General features: G+C 37.9%; 3 protein-coding genes across 3 annotated transcripts in view; 2 read left to right on the top strand and 1 right to left on the bottom strand.

Moving 5' to 3' along the window:
- LOC137398857 (uncharacterized) overlaps positions 1 to 20,480 on the bottom strand; it is a 37,853-nt gene that overhangs the window by 12,853 nt on the left and 4,520 nt on the right. The gene's annotated exons all lie outside the window — the stretch shown is intronic.
- On the top strand, positions 1,238 to 2,155 carry LOC137385583 (piggyBac transposable element-derived protein 2-like). Its single transcript, XM_068072073.1, has 3 exons — positions 1,238 to 1,331; positions 1,516 to 1,970; positions 2,102 to 2,155. The coding sequence occupies exons 1-3, from the start codon at positions 1,238 to 1,240 to the stop codon at positions 2,153 to 2,155; spliced, it is 603 nt and encodes a 200-aa protein (XP_067928174.1).
- On the top strand, positions 2,177 to 10,130 carry LOC137385575 (uncharacterized). The gene is made up of 3 exons (XM_068072064.1): positions 2,177 to 2,270; positions 7,586 to 7,791; positions 9,963 to 10,130. The coding sequence occupies exons 1-3, from the start codon at positions 2,177 to 2,179 to the stop codon at positions 10,128 to 10,130; spliced, it is 468 nt and encodes a 155-aa protein (XP_067928165.1).

Genomic DNA, 20,480 nt, shown 5'->3' with positions numbered 1-20,480 from the left:
TGCTTTTCAATAGTTATTGTGTTTTTTGGAATAATTAGTTTGGTTCATGTAATTGTTAGTTATTGTCATTACTAATTGACCTAATATAAATTGCTGCTAACTACGATCTTGAGCAGTAGTACTGGTAGCCTTGTTGCTATTTACAAACTACAATGTAGGCCTACCTTACTATGGCCAAACCAACTATACCAGGCCTACCAACCAACAGGATACTATAATTATAATAATATACCTATAATTTTCTACTACTGTATCTGTGGTGGTGTGGTTTATCATAGTATTTCTCATAGGCTACTCATGCTACTTGTAGCTTGAGCTGATACAATGATTGTGGAGCCTATTGTTGCGTTCAATTTTTTTATTCATGTTATGCAGAACAACTATGGCTAGTAGTAGTAGTCGAGGCAACCAAAGACGAAGACATGTGTCAGTCACAAATGTGTTGGATGTCCTGAATTGCGATGAGAGCGACATGGAAGGGTTTGAAGCTGAAGACGACAGTGCCGAAGACTAGACCTATCAACCCCCTCAACCACCGCAACAAGCGACACAGGTAGGCCTAACATCAATCAAATATGTTGTTGTAAAGTTACACCATAAAAACAAAATAGTCCTAGGCCTACTATTATGAAATGTTACAACAGCTTCATCTCATTTCAGGATCAACTATCAGATGAATCGGAGAGCAGTGATGAGGAAGATCGCATCCCACTTTCTAATTTTCAAAATAGGCTTAATAATAATAACAACCAATTATCGTTGGAAGAAAGACTTTGTACCCCCAGCGACAGATTTCACCGGTTTGAAAGATCAATATGTCAATGTTGACATCGAAACTCCACTGCAATACTTTAAGCGCTTTGTGACTGCTGATATGATTGATCACATTGTACAACACACCAATTTGTACAGCGTACAAAAGACAGGGAAAAGCATTACCACATCAAGGAAGGAGATTGAAAAGGTGATAGGTATGTTCTTCCATATGGGAATCGTACAAATGAGTGGTGGTGTGAGGCAGTACTGGGCAACGGAGACAAACTACGAGCCCGTGAGTGGAGTTAGGAGTCGAAATCGTTTCGAATTTTTCTTGCGTGCTCTCCACTATGTTGATAACACTTCCATCAGTGATGAAGACAAAAAAAAGATAAAGTATAGAAACTCTGGCCGTTCCTAACAGCCTTTAGGGATCGCTGTCTATTTTTTGACACAATACGAGTACTGCTCAATAGGCGAAATGATGTGCAAGTTCAGAGGAAAGACAAATCCAATAAGACAGTACATCAAAGGAAAACCCCATCCCTGGGGCTTTAAGATCTGGGGTCGTGCAGGCACATTTTGACATCTACCAAGGGGGCGATGGAAAGAAAACAAAGCTGGTTCAAGGACCAGATGTTGTACTAAAACTAACATCAACAATGACAAAAAACTGCAACTACAAAATCTACGCGAACAATCTTTTCACAACTGTACCGTTGCTGGTGAAACTAAAAGAACAAAGTATGCATTAAATAGGAACGATTAGAAAAAAACGTCTTCCTGGATGCGATCTGGAGGATGAAAAGGCTTTAAAGAAGAGAGGCCAAGGCGCATACGACTATCGTATTGAGGAGACGAATAACATCACAGCGGTAAGATGGTATGATAACAGAGCTGGAAGCCTACTCTCCATACACAAAGCAGTAGAGCCTCTGCTGCAGGCTTCCCACTGGAACAAAGCTGAGAAGACCCATATAGATGTTCCAATACTAAATATAGTAAGTGATTACAACCAACACATAAGTGGAATCGATCTCTTAGACCAATTCCTCGCTGCCTATCGCTTTAGGATAAGATCGCGTCGGTGGTATTTGTACCTCTTTTGGCATTTTGTCCCAGTTGGCATGGTAAATGCCGGGAACACCTACAGAAAACAGTACAAAGGTCTTGGTCTTCCAGTCAGAGCAATGCTCAACCGCAGGCGTTTTCAGGTTAGTAACAATGCTCACTCATGTAAGATGATTGGACAAACCAATAGTTTTCTTGTCATACATTGTAGCTTATGGCTAATTCGGAAACATTGATTTTGTCGAGTTGTTCCAAAAATTGTAATGTTTTCTAGAGTCAAGATGCTGCTGCATTGGTACTGAAGGATTCTGAGAAAAGAAGAGGGTGACCTAGCGCTAATGATTTATCCATGCCAGCCCCTAAAAGACAACGCGCTACCGAATATGTAGCTGATGCCCGGAAAGATCGCTATAAGCATTGGCCTGCTAAAGCTGAGAAGCGTGGTCGGTGCAAAGCCTGTTCCAAAAATTTCCCAACAACAATTTGCGTGAAATGCGATGTTCAGCTTTGCTTCACGGAGGGCCGTAACTGTTTCACAGAGTATCACATATAGTGACTTTATCTAGATTTCGCACGCAAAATGTAGCTCATCTTCCAATGTTGGTCTTGGATACTACTTAGTAAATTTGTTGTGTGATAATGGTGTAAATCTCAATGTATAAATAATCAATTATCTTTAAAATTGTTGTGAATGTCTGTTGGAAAAAATTGTTTTGTGTGCAGTGTTACATGTCTGATGTCATCTGCCGTCCAATGTTGCGTATGCGCAACATGTTGAAACTACCCTAAAAATCATATTTTTTGAAAAGATCCAATGGAATTGTGTTCTAATTGTTCTTCTTGCACAGGAAACTGTTGGAGGTATTTTTCCTATCATCTGCTCTATGGTTGGGTGCTATCTTCTGCTCATTGATTTGCCCTTATAGTAAAATATAAGTGCAAATCAATGATTATACAGTATCATGTCAACACATTGATAGCTTTGCAATATATGGTTATCTAGATCACTAGAAGAACTAGACAAACAAACTAAGCGATGCATGGGGCTCCAAAACAAATCCACTTGCTAACGAAACTGACATACACTATGAGAATATCCATGAATCAATATACATCACAGTATATGACAATGGCACAATCCACGTACATGTAATAATGGCTCTCAAATACAGTGCCAAATCTCTACAAGAAAATAATGATTACAATGCTGAAAGATAATGCTCTAACTGTAAAAGATCGCCAAACGATACTCAAATCCACTCAATAAAACACTTGCTCTGTTTGCTACAGCCAACAGACCGCCAATACGCGATCAACTGAACGACACTCTTCAGTCACCAAAGGCCGCAAAGCACCAAATACAATAGCTAAGATCAGTATGAATAAACAAGTGATACCACAACGCAAAGATGATGGTAAAAGTGCAGCAAGGTTACAGTTAGTGTCCAGCCAGTGAGGAGCACATACCATGCACAAAAAAGACAGCAAGTACACCGAAAGCAAACACAGGTAAAAAATGAAATTTTGAAAGAACAACAAGAGCTGGCTAAAACAACAGAGCTATGATCTGAACTATCAGCCACTTGTTCTCATATTAAACAGCTTGAAAATATTGTTGAAAAGCTTGAGAAAGAAAATCAGCAGCTTATGTATACATTAGGTTTAATAATAGAAAAACTGGAAAGAAAAGCTCTCAAGGAGTGGGAATGCCTGAGGATCCCTGTTAATGTCTACAAAACTTCAGAAAAGTACTGCTCGCAACCCAACCAACTCACAAAACAGAATGAAAAAATCACAAGAAAAGCAACCGAAGAAAATAGTTTTTGATGTGAAGAAGTGTGTAGTAGTAGAAAGAATTGTAGACATAACTAGCTATACCGAGAATGACCAAGTGAAAAGCGCAATAGGATGACAATGTGGGCCAGTCATTATTGATAAAATAATAAGGTATGGTACAAAAGATCATAGAATGATGATACAGCTCGGTACAGAGAAAAATGTGCCAAATTGTAATCAACAAATAGGACAATGATATGTTTGGAGGGTCTAAGGCCCGCAAAACTAGAAGACCGTCTTGAAAAGATAATGCTTGAGGCATTGCAAAAGGTGTTCCGCTGGACATTGATGATAACCAGTTAATCAAATTTGCACAAGAAAAACATGGGGGTAGTCTTGCAATTCGCATGACAAAATGCGAAAATAAAACCAAACTATGCAGTGTCAAAATAAAAGTTAATGGTCAAAAGGCTTTTTACAGAGCTTCACAAAATGGCCTACAGGTGGAATCTTGGTACACATGTGCCAGAGTGGAAGAATTCATATACAAGCCGCCGGTGTATCAATATTACAAGTACTAGAAATTCAGCCACATCTCAAAGTACTGTACATCTGAGTAAAGTTGCAAATGTTGTGGTGATACACACGAAAGCTATGACAACTGTGAAATGCATCCAAAATGTGTCAACTGCAAAGGGGAACACCAAGCCAACAATGGGCATAATTGCCCCAAACATCTAGATCGATTACACAATTTAAAAATTCGTCAAAAGAAATGAGTAATATTGATCAAGGGTATCAAAAGCTTTTACAAATCAACATCAATGGCTGCTCAAACAGGTCAATTTTAGCATTAAACAAGTACATAAATGAAAGATCCGCAAATATTGTCTGTCTATTAGAAACAAGGAGTAAAGATCATTTTTCATTAGTAGTTGACAACTATACAACTCTTATTAAACCTAACAAAACATCTTACCAAGGAGGTGTAGCACTATGCATAACATCTTACCAAGGAGGTCAAGCACTACGCATAACTCACTAGCTACTGATGGTATGCTAAATCTAGAATGTGAAGATGATGATGCCTTGGTTGCACTGGTCTCCTTTGGAGCCACTCACATCTTGATTTGATCAGCATACATCCCAACAAATGATCCAGCAAAGATGAACAAATTAATATCATTGCTTTCTAACGTATTAAGACCGTGCTCAACATTCAAGTGTGAGTACATTCTATTGCCGGTGACCTAAATGTAAGACATCAAAACCGGAATAACCAATTATACAATCATCTGGGTGTCATTCTAAATAAATTTAGTCAAAACTACGAAATGATGTTCATCAATTCATAAAAACAAAAAACTTTTCTCTGTGAAAATGGAGGCAGTCAAATATATTTTTGAGTAATGTTACCAGATAGATCAGTAGAACTCATTATATCTCAAAAAGTACATGATGAAACAGCAGTCTTTACAATGGCACCTATAAGAAGGGCATGTACCTGTGTAGACTAAGCTCTTAATCAAATCAAGCCTTCATGAAAATAAAATCAATTACAATTGGAAATCGGCTAACTGAGAAGCATTCCAAGACTTATTTGACAACAAGGCAGCTGACAAGTTAAATACAATACAAACACTAGAATCCCACGAAGAAGTATAGAATGTCATGTTGGTGCAACTGAAAAATGCAAGAATGAAGCCATTCCATTACTCAGTTCAAACTGTCATAATAAGCCGTTTTAGAAACCGGAATTGACCAGACACTCTAACATTCTGAGATTAACAAAAGGAAACTTGAAATATAGATCAACCTTTGCAAATGGAGACCCCTTGAGAATGCCAAACAAAAATTCGCTGATGCGCTCTCAATTCAGCAAAATTTGAATACAGTGCCCCCTCAAGATACGATATTGATCTGTTTTGGGGTTGGCATCGTAGGGTGAAAAAAATTTTATGTAGGGGTATAAAAACCACAGTAAATATATAATGCAAACATCCCATGGTAAAATCATCAAAATTGTATATAAGTACCGTACATATTAAAAATTAGTAACAAATTAATATGTTAGCCATAGTAACAATATTCACCTATAACAACTTTATTGTATTTAGTGTATTTAGTGGTTATGATATGCAATAAAATGTAAAATTATAATGTACCATGTGCAGTAAGGAGTTCTTACCTTCAAGACAGACATACGTATAACATAAACTTTGAATTCACCTCAAATAAGTTTAGCTTATTAAACACCAATGATATAAACTCCCCCACCACAAGGATAGGCGACGGCTATCATATGGGCGGGGTTTAATGATCGAGCTCTGTTGGGATGAACCCAAACATAGCACCAGAACAAAGAAATATGCTGAATAAAGCCTCTTGTAAATTTACGAATATTATGAACAATGGTGGTATTTTGACTGATCTGTTAGCTTCATTTTGTTGCCAAATGAATATAGTTGCCCAATATTGTCACCGTTATGATCAATCAGTTGCCATTCACAAGCATTAGTGATATGAATAGTCGCCATTGTGAAATGGCCCAAATTAGGTTTTATATTTAGATTTTGAGTATGAAAACCACACTGCACAGCTTTGCCTGCTGTCCCATCTTATTGGCCAGGTCAAACAATATGACAACGGTGAAAGACTTAGTTATTTTATATTACGGGTGGCAAAATAATAATCAAAACTAGGGCAAAAAAAGATGTTGTTCGAGTGATTTTGGGTAAATTATATTTAACTTTGAGCATATATTATGACCCCAATCAATCCTAAAATTGGTAAAAATAGGTAATTTGAAATGTTTTATTTTCCATGGATCCATTTTTTGGATATGTAATACCCTTACACTGTAGAAATTCAAAGTTTGCTATTGTGAACCGTAGAGGTCTGTAGGGGTCTACTGACAGAATGAGCTAATGACATGATAACAGCGAGTTGTGTTCTCCAAAACCTAATGCAATGCAACCGCCCCGCAAGAACTGTGTTAGCCCCCCAACCCAAGCTAGCACAATTCCAACAGAACTCGAGCCTTAAACCCCTGCCCATATGATGACCAATTGCTATCATATATCATATGCTATCATATTGCTAGCTATGATATATCATTGCTAAACACACACACACGCGCACACGCACACACGCACACACACATGCACACACACTGGAAGCTAAGTTTTAGTATGTAACTTTAACTATATTACCGAATTTCTACTTTTTAGCAGTGAAATATCAACACTTATTATTGTTTGTCTTCGCTTTCACTTTAACTTTTAGCTGACCTGTTTAAAAAATTGTTCGACCTAACTCGGCAAGAAAGCCCAAACGATGCTGTTTTCGTAATGGGGTGAAGTGGATTTTTATTAGCAGGTTAAGGGAAGTTGTCTGACCACAAATCTTCTGTTTACAGGGATCGCAACTCCGATTTTGCTACTGATTTTAAAAGAAAAATATTATCGTTTTACACACAAAAATCGCTGAACTGAGAGAAATCTGTCATTGTGTCTTTTTCAGGCGTTGTGAAAATATTTTCGGCAAACAGCATTTCAGTGTCTTTGACATTTTGACATACCTAATAAGCACACCAACCGCTAAATTTGAAATTTCTTCCAAGGCCAAAAAAATTAATTTCAATCCAGACTGGAAAAACTTTGTAGATTATGACGTTTCGCAAATACAATTTCAGTCGCAAATCACAAATAACACACTTTCCTCACACATTTCAGTCAATGAAATAATGGATGTTATAAGTAAAATGTACATGTCACAAAAAAATGCAGATGGCATGCACCAACTAATGGTAAAACATTGAATAAATCAATTCCCCATATTACTATACATTTTATTCAACAAGTGTTTTCAAACTCAAAAATGGCCATGGACAAATGGTAACCATGTCATTTTTCTAAAAAAATCAAGAAGCCATACACACAAAACTCTTCATTTGGATCTATAAAAATTGGCTCATATGTAGATAAAGTTATGGTGCGGTTTATTGAAAATCGTCTAAGAGACTATGATGGCAAAAATAATACACTTCCCAATACACAACATGGCTTTCGAAAGAACAACAAAGCTTCAACGTACTTGACCGAGATGATAACTACTATTAAGCACCAGAGAAAAAAGAAACAAAGCATCCCGGGAATGTTCCTCAACCTACAAAAGGTGTTTGACAGAGTATAGCATAAGGAATATACCAACTTATGATACACCGACTACAGGAGCTTAAAGCTTAGTATTGACGAGCCTATACTCAAACTTATCCATAGCTTTTTAACAGAAAAAAATCACTATCATTGACAAAGAGTACACATCTGATCACAGGCCATGTTATATTGAACTCCTCCAAGGTAGTATTCCATCCCCCTGTTTATAAATTTATCAGGGATTCATCTGCGATTCGCAGATGATAATAGTATTATAACACGGGCAATGACATTTATTTAGAGACAGTGTGTCAAAAAATTGCGATAAAATAAGACTATGGATGAGAAAATGGAGGACTCAGCAGAACTGCTCAAACTGAATTGCTTAACTTACATGGAGTACAGAACATTGTGAATGTAAATGGTGAAATGGTGTCTGGTACTAGTGGAACAAACGTACTCGGTCTCACTGTAAATAAATCTCTCACATTCAAAACTCAAAAAGCACTACCTCTAGAAAATGGAACCAAATTAAGCCATTGCCAATAGCTGGCCTCAGCCCAAATTCCACTAGGAAAACATTTCTAGCAGTGATATTACCAAGTGCATGTAGTCACCAATTTACATAAGACAGAGGTCACTTTCCAAATACGCACCAATGCATTAAGCAAATTATACACTGTGCATTTAACCCACCAGAAAGATGGGTTAACTACTCATATCTAATAAAGTTCCTCAGAAAATAACCTGCTCCTTGCACAGGTTATCAGTCATGAAACAAATCATTATTTCTTAAGACTTGTCTACCATCAATGAAAACATTGAAAGTACCCTACAAAGGTTATCCAAATGTGACCTAAATAAGTTAATATAAAAACACCACAAAATAGATTTTGTAACAAAAAAGTTTAAAGCATTCATTCTTAAAAATTTTTAAAACATTGAATGGGAAAGAATGTAGAGTCATTCTAAAGATGCACAATGTTTCTGATGATCTGATATATTTAATACTACCTGCCCACCTATTCAGAAACAGGATCATTACGCATGCAAACCCGAAGAATGTGGGATTGATAGTATCTATGCTCACTGGACAATGTCACTAGGGTCTTCACAGATATCAACTAGATATGATGTACTCTAAGAGTTGTTCATATTTGTCGGAAAATTAATGTGTATTATCATGTGTTTTATTGGGTTGTATCATGTACTTTAGAGTTATCTTCTCACTATTTTATTAATATTATACTGGCATACTTTGTCTGTCCCACCTTATGCTTTTCTATCAAACAGTTTCATGTCACATACTGCATGGATCGCTGCACATTTATTAATCTCTTACTTTATCAGAAGCATCCATCAACAATACAACATGGTAGTCAGTACTAATAATACACCGTGAGAACTCTTGTGTTACTCTTTTGCTAGGAAGACTTTTCGGTCCAAACTTCTTTTAAACTTGCTAAATAAGGGAAAGTTTATCAGCAAAGTGGGCTAAGTGGTTCACCAGATGGGATAGATTTCGTAGCCTGTCACAGCTAGATAAGAGGATCAGCTGCAGATAGATAGTTTGCTATATACTATGGGATCTAAAAGCGAGACAATCTTCAATTGCTTGGGACTGTCTGCAGAAGACAAACAAGATTATAAAAAATTAAAAGAGGGGTTTGACAAATACTTTTCCCCAAAAAATACGTTATATTTGAGAGAGCGACATTATTGAAAAATTCATTCGTGCCATAAACCACATGGCGGATAGACGTGACTTTTGAGATCATAGATCAGAGCAAATTAGAGATCGTCTCGTAGTGGGCATCGCAGACAAAGATGTTAGAAGAGATATGCAAAAATTGAAACCGGACCAGCTTACTGAGAAAAAGGCAGTTGCCATGGCGAGGCAAGCTGAGCAAGTTGAGTGTCAATGAAGTTGGTAAGTCGCAGTGAAAATAACACCTCAGTCAATGCTATCTATTACGATAATCATCAGAGAAGAGAGCCAAGTCGCAATAGCCATCGCCTGCCACCACCCTCTGGCCATCAGAGCCAAGGGCAACAGCAACCGTGTAGAAACTGTGGTAACTACCACCATTCTAGAGGAAGCTGCCCTGCTCTGCGTGTTGTTTGCTGGAAATGTTCAAATGAAAGACAATTTTCCAAAGTATATTTGAAGTCAGCCGGTAAGCCTAAGCCAGTCTCCAACAGCCGTACGACAGTGATGAGATAGAGGCAGATATAGAGAGGGTCTTCCTAGGTGAAGTCCAGGATAACCAGAATTACAGTAATCTATGGATGAAAAGTATCGACGTGCACATGGGTGAGCCAGAGTCTGAAACTGTGTCCGTGAAGTTCAATGTTGACTCTGTTGCTTAAGTTTCTGTCATACCTAATAGCTTATTTGCCGGTCCAAGTTTAGAACAAGATTTTAGCAGAGCCTAAAAATAATGAAGTACTCATGATAGGTTATTTTTCAGCTAGGTTGTGTATAAATAAAGCTGAGCACTATGAATGTTTATATGTAGTTGGCCAGACAAAAGCTTTGCTAAGTAGAAACGCTTGCATTGAGTTAGGTTTGATAAGTCAGTTGTAATGTTGACTATGTGCATACTGTAAATTTAAATGTGAATTTCCTAAGCTGTTTCAGGGTCTGGGCTGTATAAAGCAGGAGGCTGATATCACGCTACGGGCAGGTTGTACACCGTATGCCATAAACACGCCAAAACCGTACCTTAGCCATTGCTCGACCATGTCAACTCAGAGCTAAAGATGATGGTTAAGGACAATGTAATCTTCCCAATTGATAAACTAAGTGACTGGTGCTCTACGCTGATGGTTGTGCCAAAGCCAAATTCTCAAGACTGTGTTGACTAAACTAAGTTAAACATGGAAGTCAAGAGAGAAATCTATCCAATGGCCCATGTTGAGTTGAGCCTGGCAAGGCTAGGCACTAGTAAACTGTTTACCAAGCTAGACGCAAATTCAGGATTTTACCAGGTTCCATTAACCCCTGAAGCCAGAACGCTGACAACATTCCTAGCTCCATTTGGCTTTTAACCGGTTACCTTTTGGGTTGCCATCCAGCCCTGAGATATACTAAAAGATTATATCAAGCGTACTGGATAGCCTTAGAGTTATTTGCCACATGAATGATGTGTATATATGGGGAGAGGACCAACAGGAACAAGATAACAGAATCTGTGCTGTGTTAGATCGTATGGCAAAAGCCGATATGACTAAATGAATCCAAATGTCAGTTTGCTTAAATTGCAGTCACAGCATAAATTTTTTAGGCTATGTAATAAGCTTCAATGGTGTTAAACCTAATCCAAATGCCAGGGCATCTGAGATTTCAAGACACCAAAAGATGTGAGTGATATGTGGAGCTTTCTTGGCATGGCCAACCAACTTACTAAGTTCACTTTGTGTCTGGGTGTCTCAGTACGACACTCAGGGACTAGCTCTGCAAAAACCGTTCATATTACTGGGGGACCGGCAAGCTAAAGCCTAGTTCCCATATACGCCGCAAAGCAACGGCGACAGCACCGCAGGCTATTGCGGTGAAATGTGAATCTAAACGTCGAGAACCGTCATGTACCGCTGTTAGATGCCGGCGGCCAACGCAAGAGTTTAGCGCTGTTCAAATTTTGCAGAGTCGCAGGCAAAATCCGACCAAAATGCACTGTACAGGTGTAGGTCAGTCCTTTCAAGGCGTCGTTGTGAAGAGACGCAGCATGGCCAACGACGAAATCCAGTTGATATAGTTAGTTCAAAAGTACCCAGCTTTATACGACAGACAAGGTGAGTGTAAATTATTATAACAGTATTTTGATTAATTTATCGTAGTGGTAGAAAGTGAATTAGTATGTATTTATGAAACAGTACTAAAATTGGTGATATAGCTTTTAGCAACACTATATAACTCTGTGCGTTAATATGTATTTGGGATATAAAACCTGGTAATGTGTGCAAATTATAATAAAGTTCACTCATTTTGAAAAATTAATCTTATGAGTATACATTGGTTATTTTTATTTCAATACTTTAGATATTTTAATCATTCTAATGATGTGTGCACAACATATTCGATGGAATATCTAAATGTGCTAAATTTACTGATGTAGTATGCACTCACATGTATATATATATATATATAAATATATATATATATAATTTATTCATGTAAAACCTTAGATAAAAAACAACTTCATTACTATTAGTTTCATGTCTGTTACGCAGACAATCATCAGATAAAATTCTATTTTATCTGATGATTGTCCCATGATGATACTCCCATTTTGACGTGACAATGGGGAGTTACGACGGAGCAGAAACATGCGAATTAATTGGCTCATTCTTACTACACGAGATCAGTAAGAAGCACAGCATCAACCTAGGACTGTATAGAGATGACGGTTTAGCAGTAACAGGATCTACACCCTGCCAAGCCGAAAAAATAAAAAAAGACCTCTGCCTTATATTCAAGAAGCACGGACTAAACATCACAGCCGAAACCAACAAAAAGGTGACACACTTCCTAGACGTCACCTTCGACCTAACAACTGGGAAATACTCACCGTACAACAAACCCAATAACATCCCGTCATACATCCACACTCAATCCAACCACCCACCCTGCATTATAAAGCAGCTACCTCAAGCAATCAACCACCGACTATCAGCAATCTCATCCGATGCTAATGAGTTCAACCGAGCAGCACCACCGTACCAGCAGGCATTGACAGCAAGCGGATATACACACCAGCTGAAATTCGCACCCCATGAGACCACTACACCAACTAAACAACACAGGCGACGAAGAAAAATCACATGGTTCAACCCACCATATAGCAGAAACGTGGTAAATAACATTGGCCAGACATTCATCAAAATATTAAATAAATCTTTTCCGAGCAATCACCCTCTAAGAAAGCTATTTAATAGAAACAACACAAAGATTGGCTACAGCTGCATGCCTAACATCAAACAAACCATCAACAATCACAATAAGAAGCTCTTGAACAACGCCTCGACGCACCCAGCAAACAACAAAACATGCAACTGTCGCGCACCAAATGAATGCCCTCTCGAAGGAAACCGTCTTAGCAAGTCGCTCATTTATCAAGCTGTAGTCACCGCAGACGACGGTAGCAAACCTACAAAAAGTTATATTGGCCTCACAGAAAATACCTTTAAGACACGACTCAGCGGCCACATATCATCTTTCAGGCACCAGGACAAGCAATCTGCCACAGAGCTTAGTAACTACATCTGGCAGCTAAAAGGCCTGAACACACCGTATACAATTAAATGGAAAATCGTTCAACACGCAAGGCCATACGACCCAGCCACCAAGCGTTGTAACCTGTGCATATCAGAAAAGTACATCATCCTCACAAAACCAGAAATGAGCTCACTCAACAAGCGTAACGAGCTAGCTTCCACATTCTACTAAATACACACTACGAAATGCAATTACATAGCTATCAGTCGTTATAGTAATTACACCTCCCTTACATATATAACTCAGTTGGACCAAAACAATTTTATCTGATGATTGTCTGCGTAACAGACATGAAACTAATAGTAATGAAGTTGTTTTTTATCTAAGGTTTTACATGAATAAATTTTATATTTAAGCTCTGACCACTCATTGAGCACTATCTGGCAGCTTTAACACACTACATTGGAATATACAGTCAAACATGGATAACTCAAACTTCAAGGGACCGAGCAAAAGTGTTCGAATTATCAGAGCATTCAAGTTATCAGAGCACTGTCACAAGTCCATATATTTACTTATTTATTAGTAGATACATGTACATATACAAACTATAATATAAATCAAAAGCACAAATGGCTTGTTTCAAATTAAATGCTTCTAATGTAAAGTTTAAAACGTTTTCATGAAAAAGTATAGAGATTTTTCTATCACTTGAGATTGGTTCGTTGTTTGAGGTGATGTTATTGCCAGGACGTTTTTCAGATTGACATTGGCAAAACTTGATCGTTGTTGAAATGCTCAAAAGAAAAGACATTTTTTTCTATTGGGGTTTTACCCACGATCAATTTTGCCGTTTTTTCTTGAAGTTTATGCAGATTACCTTACTTTACCTGGGATTCGTTAAGAGCAACACTCCGAGGCAGTTCAATTAGAAGTTTTACGAGGTTTTACGGTACATTCTATATCACTCACGCTTTTTAATAGATACTTATTGAATGTACACACGTATTCTGTGTTTAGGTCAAACGATGAATAGTTTTTTGTAGCTCAGACAACGTATACGTTTAATTGCAACATTTTTAAGACGTTTTAAACATTCGACATTCCGACGTTGATTCAACACGGAATCAACGTCGGAAAACTATTCATCACGGGCTAGCCGAGTCACGCACTCAAGGATTTTCGCCGCGCACATACAAAACAACATGCGATTTTTGTTTTGTATGTGCGTGGCGAAAATTCTTGCGCGCGTGACCCGGCTAGCCCGTGCTATTCATCATATCGCAGTATAAATCAAATTTCACCAAACTTTTAGAAAAGTCGTTGACAAAAATATTTTGCCGATGGTGGTAATAACGACGCTTATGAATTACGAAAAGATGAAGTTTACCTCTATGGCTTTGAATAAAGTGATTTTCTAAAGCGAAAACAACCGTTTCGGTAGCTGTTGGGCAAAAAAACAGTTCGAATTAACAGTGTTGAGTTCGAGTTATCTATAGCAATTTATCATTACGTGGGAACGGACCAAAGGAAATGTTCGAATTAACCATGTGTTCGAGCTATCCGTGGACGAGTTATCCATGTTTGACTGTATATATATATATATATATATATATATATGTGCACTATAATAATACTGTTATGTATTATTAATCATAAATACTTGCATATGTTACTATATATAACTGCATTTTAAGTTACATATATATACATTCTATGGTGTATGTATGTAGAAGTATTTGCTGGCTATGTGTGTTTAGTATGGGACATTTTTGTGACTTGAACTTATTATTGCAGACAAGTTCTACAAAAAACCAAATATGAAGGCAAATGCCTGGCAAGAAATCGCAGAGCAGTTGGCTTTGAGGGCTCAGGAGTGCGAAGCAAAGTTTAGAAGCGTCAGGACAAGGTTATCTAAATATTAGAAAGATAGGAGAGGTAATTGAATGTTGTGGACTAGCTTTCATTCTTTAACTTGAAGTATTTCTTATGTTGATTTTAAAGGTAAACATTAACCGGCTGAATTTTGAATCTCTTTAGGTGCTTCTGGATGTGGAGCAGCAGATGTGGGGCCAATAAAGCGAGGTTCCTCATAACACACATCAAACACCGAGAGCCCAAATCAAATTCAGCTGTAGACGTAAAGGCTGTTGCACAGTTATTACCAACGGAGTCTGATGACCCCTTCTCACTTGACTCTGTGCCGGCAGACCCTGCGACGACAGACCCTGCACCGGCAGAAACACGCACTCGTCCAACACCAACTTCATATGTCGTATTTTCAACAACTCAAGCCAGAAAAAGAACATAGCAAAAAACTACGGAGAGTCAAGAGGTAATATAATATTAATAATAATCAAATTCTACTAAAGTTTACCGCAGAAACTGGTCGCTGGTTAAACGTTGTAATCTTATTGTTTCTACATAAATTTTTGCGCGAAATTTGTTATGATTACTAATGGAGCGACCGACATAACATCGCAACCAAGCCGCATAGACGGAAGAGAACAACTCCCTATAAGTGCAGCTGATGCATCAGGTGCAGTACGTCTTGTGACAAGCTGTTGTGTTGCTCGCCCGTTCGACGGGGGGACAACGGCCAAAAACAACAGTTTGTCAAGACAGGCTAACTAATGTGACAACAATCCAACCACAGGCCACGCATGAATACTGTAGCAACTGTCCAACAAGAAGTTTCAATATGTCTTAGACAATCACTTAAATACTCAGCTCAGACATCAACATTAATATACCTATATATACATATATATAAATTACATTTTTACTCTATGTTGTTACAAATGTGCTTGCAAATACAGGCAATTTATTTTTCATATCATAAATAAAGACTACTAGTTCTAATTTCTTCCCATTGAAACCTGCCTAGCAACTCCCTACACCTACTGATTAACATCCCTCCAATTAAACTATTATACATGAAGGAAAGAATGATGATTGTGAGAGGATTGGTAAAACCTAACCAATTGGATGAGCCCACTAACACCCAGAAAAGGCCAATAACAGCAGCTATTATAAAAGACATCAGAAAACTAATTCACCGTTCAGTGCCACTCAAAAAAATATCCTTAAATGATATATCGAAAGTCAACAGTTGTGTAGAAAAAGAATAAAAACGACAATGGACAGCTCTAATCAGAGATGGACATGCCCATACAGCCCTTCTCTCAAATCTACACCCAGATCATGTCTTCAAACAACCGATAAAACTGAACACCAAAAGAGAAAATCTTGGAGCTTTATGTGACCTGTTAATGGGCCAAAGCAGACTCCAATTATTCTAATTCAGACCAGGATTGAGTTACAGTCCAACTTGCACTTGTTTAAAAAAAGACGAATTCGCTCACCATTACCTCCATATATGTGCGGATTACAAAGATGCTAGATCACACACACAGCCAACGGAAAATAGTTGGGACTACATAACAGACTTCCTGCAAGTCACTTGCCGTCTCATGTTCACATGACAACAGATGATACTATTATAGCCTTGGTCAGGCGTTAACTCGACAACACTAACACTTTACAGCGTCTAGGGCTGTCTGACGTCAGGAAGGGACCAGCGCCGCAGACATTTGCAGATACTGTCAACCCAAGTACTCAAGACAATTCTTGCCAAACACTCATGACAATTCTTACCAAATGCTTAAGACAATCATGCCAAACACACAATACAATCTTGATTATGAAAAAAAATTTGCCAAACAGTCAACATTGCCAAACATCAACAATCAAAATAAACACGTCCATTTTAATTGTATATAGTATTATCTATTTTTGCTATATAATATATTACAATCTATTCAGGTCAATATTGTCGATGTTTGTGACTCACACATAAATGTTTGATAATTAAAAGTGGTCCACTCAATGTATCAGTTCTATCAAACTGGTTTTTGGTTTATTACGATATTTTGAATAATCATATGGGTTACAGTTTCTTTTAGTTATTCAACTTTGTACTAGTTCAGTTAGACTAATCATCATGTGCTTCTGTCCTGCCACGACTCATAGGCCCAGTAGTTGCTAGCTTACACTTTGCATTGTCATACTTGCCAAGTCTCCCGGTTTGGTTGGAACCCTCCAGCTTTTCAAGGCAGTCTTCCTTTTTCACAAAATCTCCCTTTTTCCTCCAGATTTTTCAATAAAAATAGTGGTTTAATTTTTTTACTTGTTGTTTCCCCTTTGTTTACTAGTTGTGAGCTTGCATCATCATACAAAGTTAGCAACAATGAAACAGATCGCTATTAAACCGTATGCCTGCCATAAAACCTGGGCTATTTAGATTTAGCAACATTGATGTCTAACGATTTGCTCTACAGTTTTGCATCAATAAACAAAGATCATATCTGGAGCTGTGACATATCATTGGCAAACGACCATGACTTCACACTGATAGTAGAGTACCTGAATATTAAATAAAATCGTAGAAGGGCCTCCTATGTAAGTACCAATGAAGAAAAAAAACTTCACAACGTAATCTAGGCTTCAGATTCATTGACATAAAAATAAAACTATCCTCCATTCAATTCCAGTGAGTCTCTTCTAACACTTTTATTACTTCTACATTTTATTTACATATTTTACTGCAATACCATGCCACCAAAAAAGCCTAAATATGCCAGCAGTTTTAAGACAGAATGAACTAAAAAATTTGCCTTCATCCATCCTGTGGAGAATGACAAATCTAAGGCAAACTGCAGCTGGTGTAAGTGCCAGTTTTCTGTCAGCCATGAGGGTATCAATGATGTTACATGCCATATTAGTACAAAGAAACACAAAGACATTGATAGAGCTATCAATTCAAGCAAGAAGATATCTTCAATGTTTGCTGTTGGAGATGACAGAGTATCAAAGGTTTGTATACAGAACTTTTTTTACTAACTTTGCACTTTTTTTTGTCTATTACCATATTCATCCTCTTTGTTATTTTTATTACCTACATTGTGACTTTACTTGAGCAAGTTGGCCTGGTTGTGCAGTGTGCTTGAACACAAAGGGTTTTGGGGGTCAGGGTTAACCTTACATTAGCTACTGAATATTAAACCCTCGGTCAACTAGGTGATTTTGTTTTGGTTGCGTTACAAAGCTGAAGAGTAAATAACAATCGAAGTATATATGACTTTCGTTATCACTTCTACAGGTCACACAGGCAAAAGGGCTATTTGCCATGTTTATAGCAAAGCATAATATCAAATTCAATGTTGCTGATCATTTCTCTTCGCTAGTGCCTCGCATGTTTCTTGACAGCCAACCAAATCATCAGCCATGATCGACGGTAGGATGTCTCAAATCACAGACCTCCCCGGATTTATTTTTAACGAACTGTGAGGCATAGTATAGTATGAGTGACATGACAATCCTAACACAGATGGTGGTATACATTTCGCACAATTGAATTCTTTTGTGATAAATACAATACAATTTTGTAGCGGTTCTAGGTCCACAAAAAGATGACAAGGTTGCCAATTTGCTTAGAAATGCCACGTTTGCATTGCTAATGGACAAAAGTACAGATGGGAATACTGACAAGATGCTTGTGCTCTTGGCCAGAGTGTATGATGACAACAAGATTAAGACGATGTTACAAGAAATATACAAGGAAAAGGCATGGCATTTGGCACTCACTATATAACATACATGTTACTAACTAGTAACTAACTAATATCTTCATATTTTCTAGTACTAAGCGCTGTGTGACTTTGAAAGAATTCCAAGAGTTTACTGGCGTGGTGAAAGGATTCTTAAACACTGTCCTCCTAGGTGGCTGAGTTTTAGAAGGAGTATAGCTAGACTCACCAGCCAGCTACCAGCTCTGAAATCGTACTTTATATCCCATGATGATGTGGGGAAGGAGAAACTGAAAGTGAAATTAATATCTGACCAGCTTAATGACCCACTTACAGAAGCCTGGCTAGACTTTATCACATTGGCACTTGAACCATTTTACATGTTCAATGTGAAGTATCAGGTAGGTGATTATGCTAGTTTATGATGGTCACCTGTGCCTCAGTGTTGAGAGAGAAAAAATAAAAAAGTTTTTACCCTAAGAAATGCTCCATTACTTTCTTTATAGTCTGATGAAGTGCTAGAGGTAGACCTCCGCCAGCCTATGAAACGGCTGATCAAGCTCTTTATGGGCTTTTTTCTGCAGATAAGTAAAGTAAAAGGCAAAGATGATCTAACAAAAGTAACATACGACAAAAGAGAAACACAGCTTTCAGATGAGATCAATATTGGTAGTCAGTGTCGCTTGACCCTCATATTGCTTGAAGAGGAACTAACATCACGACAGACTTCTCACTTCATGAGGTGAGAAAATTACTGAGACTTTTTATGTTAAGCAGATCAAGTGTTTGTGGCTGTACAGTCAATTTATTTATTTTTTAGCTTTGTGCGGGATTTTTATGAAGCAGGAGTGAAGAAGTTGCTGGCTACATTCCCACTGGCATCTAAGACATTGATGTTGGCACCAGCAGCTAAGCCTGCTCCGAGAGAGGACTTTACTGCTGCTCAGATCAGTGAGTTGGCTTCTTCCTTCTCCTATGAGCCGTCATTCATTGACAGAGTTTTCTCAGAGTGGGTGGAATATCAGCTAGGGGAGATAGAAGGCCAAACTAGCCCAACTGAGTTTTGGTGCAGTGAGAAAACGAAAGCTGAATTTCCCAGCCTCACAAACTTTATGAGAGTGCTTTTGTGTGTCCCCCACAGCAATGCTAGCAGTGAGCAAGTTTTTTCCATGCTAAAATAATTGTTACTGATAGCAGGTCCCTGCTAGCACATCACACAATCAAGGCACTACTCCATGTAAAGATAAATGATGAGCTGTGTTGCATAGACAAAAACTTTGACCCTACCACAACTAAAAAGCTAAAAAGAGCAGCTGCTTCGTACAACGACAAGCACACAGGCTCCACATCTAGTGCCTCAAATGAAGTAGAGGTTTTAGTAGATTGAGTTATGTATGATACAATCTTAAATATTATCTTACTGTTTGCAGTCTATAGTTTGGTTTGTATGTGAATAACAGCATGTAAGTATGGTAGGTGGGTAGTGGCAGAGTCTGGGTAGATCTGTAGTGTAAAGATTAATATACTATATCTTCAATTGCAATAACACATTTATCTTCTTTCCTAACCTTATCTGTTTTGGTTTAGTGAGCTAACACCTGTGATTGTCTATTATTTCATATGATTCCCTAACTGATAAGAACCATTTTCATTCTTTCAGGCAAGTCATGTATTATAATGATGACTTATTTTGTAGGCCATGGTCGATATGGGTATTCTCAGACTTGATCTTGGATGTTGGATTGCATCACCGCAAAACATTTTACATTCTTAGTATTATTGTTGCAGGAATAGACCTCTTTTATTGCCATTTTCGGCCTCTTATACCTTGAAAAGGCTTTGACCCTGTTGGGAGACTTACAGCACCCCTCAAACTCAAGCTGTTTTTTTCGCCACTACACGGCGAGGGAAGGG

The sequence above is a fragment of the Watersipora subatra genome, chromosome 1 (assembly GCF_963576615.1).
Source record: "Watersipora subatra chromosome 1, tzWatSuba1.1, whole genome shotgun sequence".
In the NCBI taxonomy this organism is placed as follows: domain Eukaryota; kingdom Metazoa; phylum Bryozoa; class Gymnolaemata; order Cheilostomatida; family Watersiporidae; genus Watersipora; species Watersipora subatra.
This window is presented reverse-complemented; position numbering and strand designations above follow the sequence as displayed.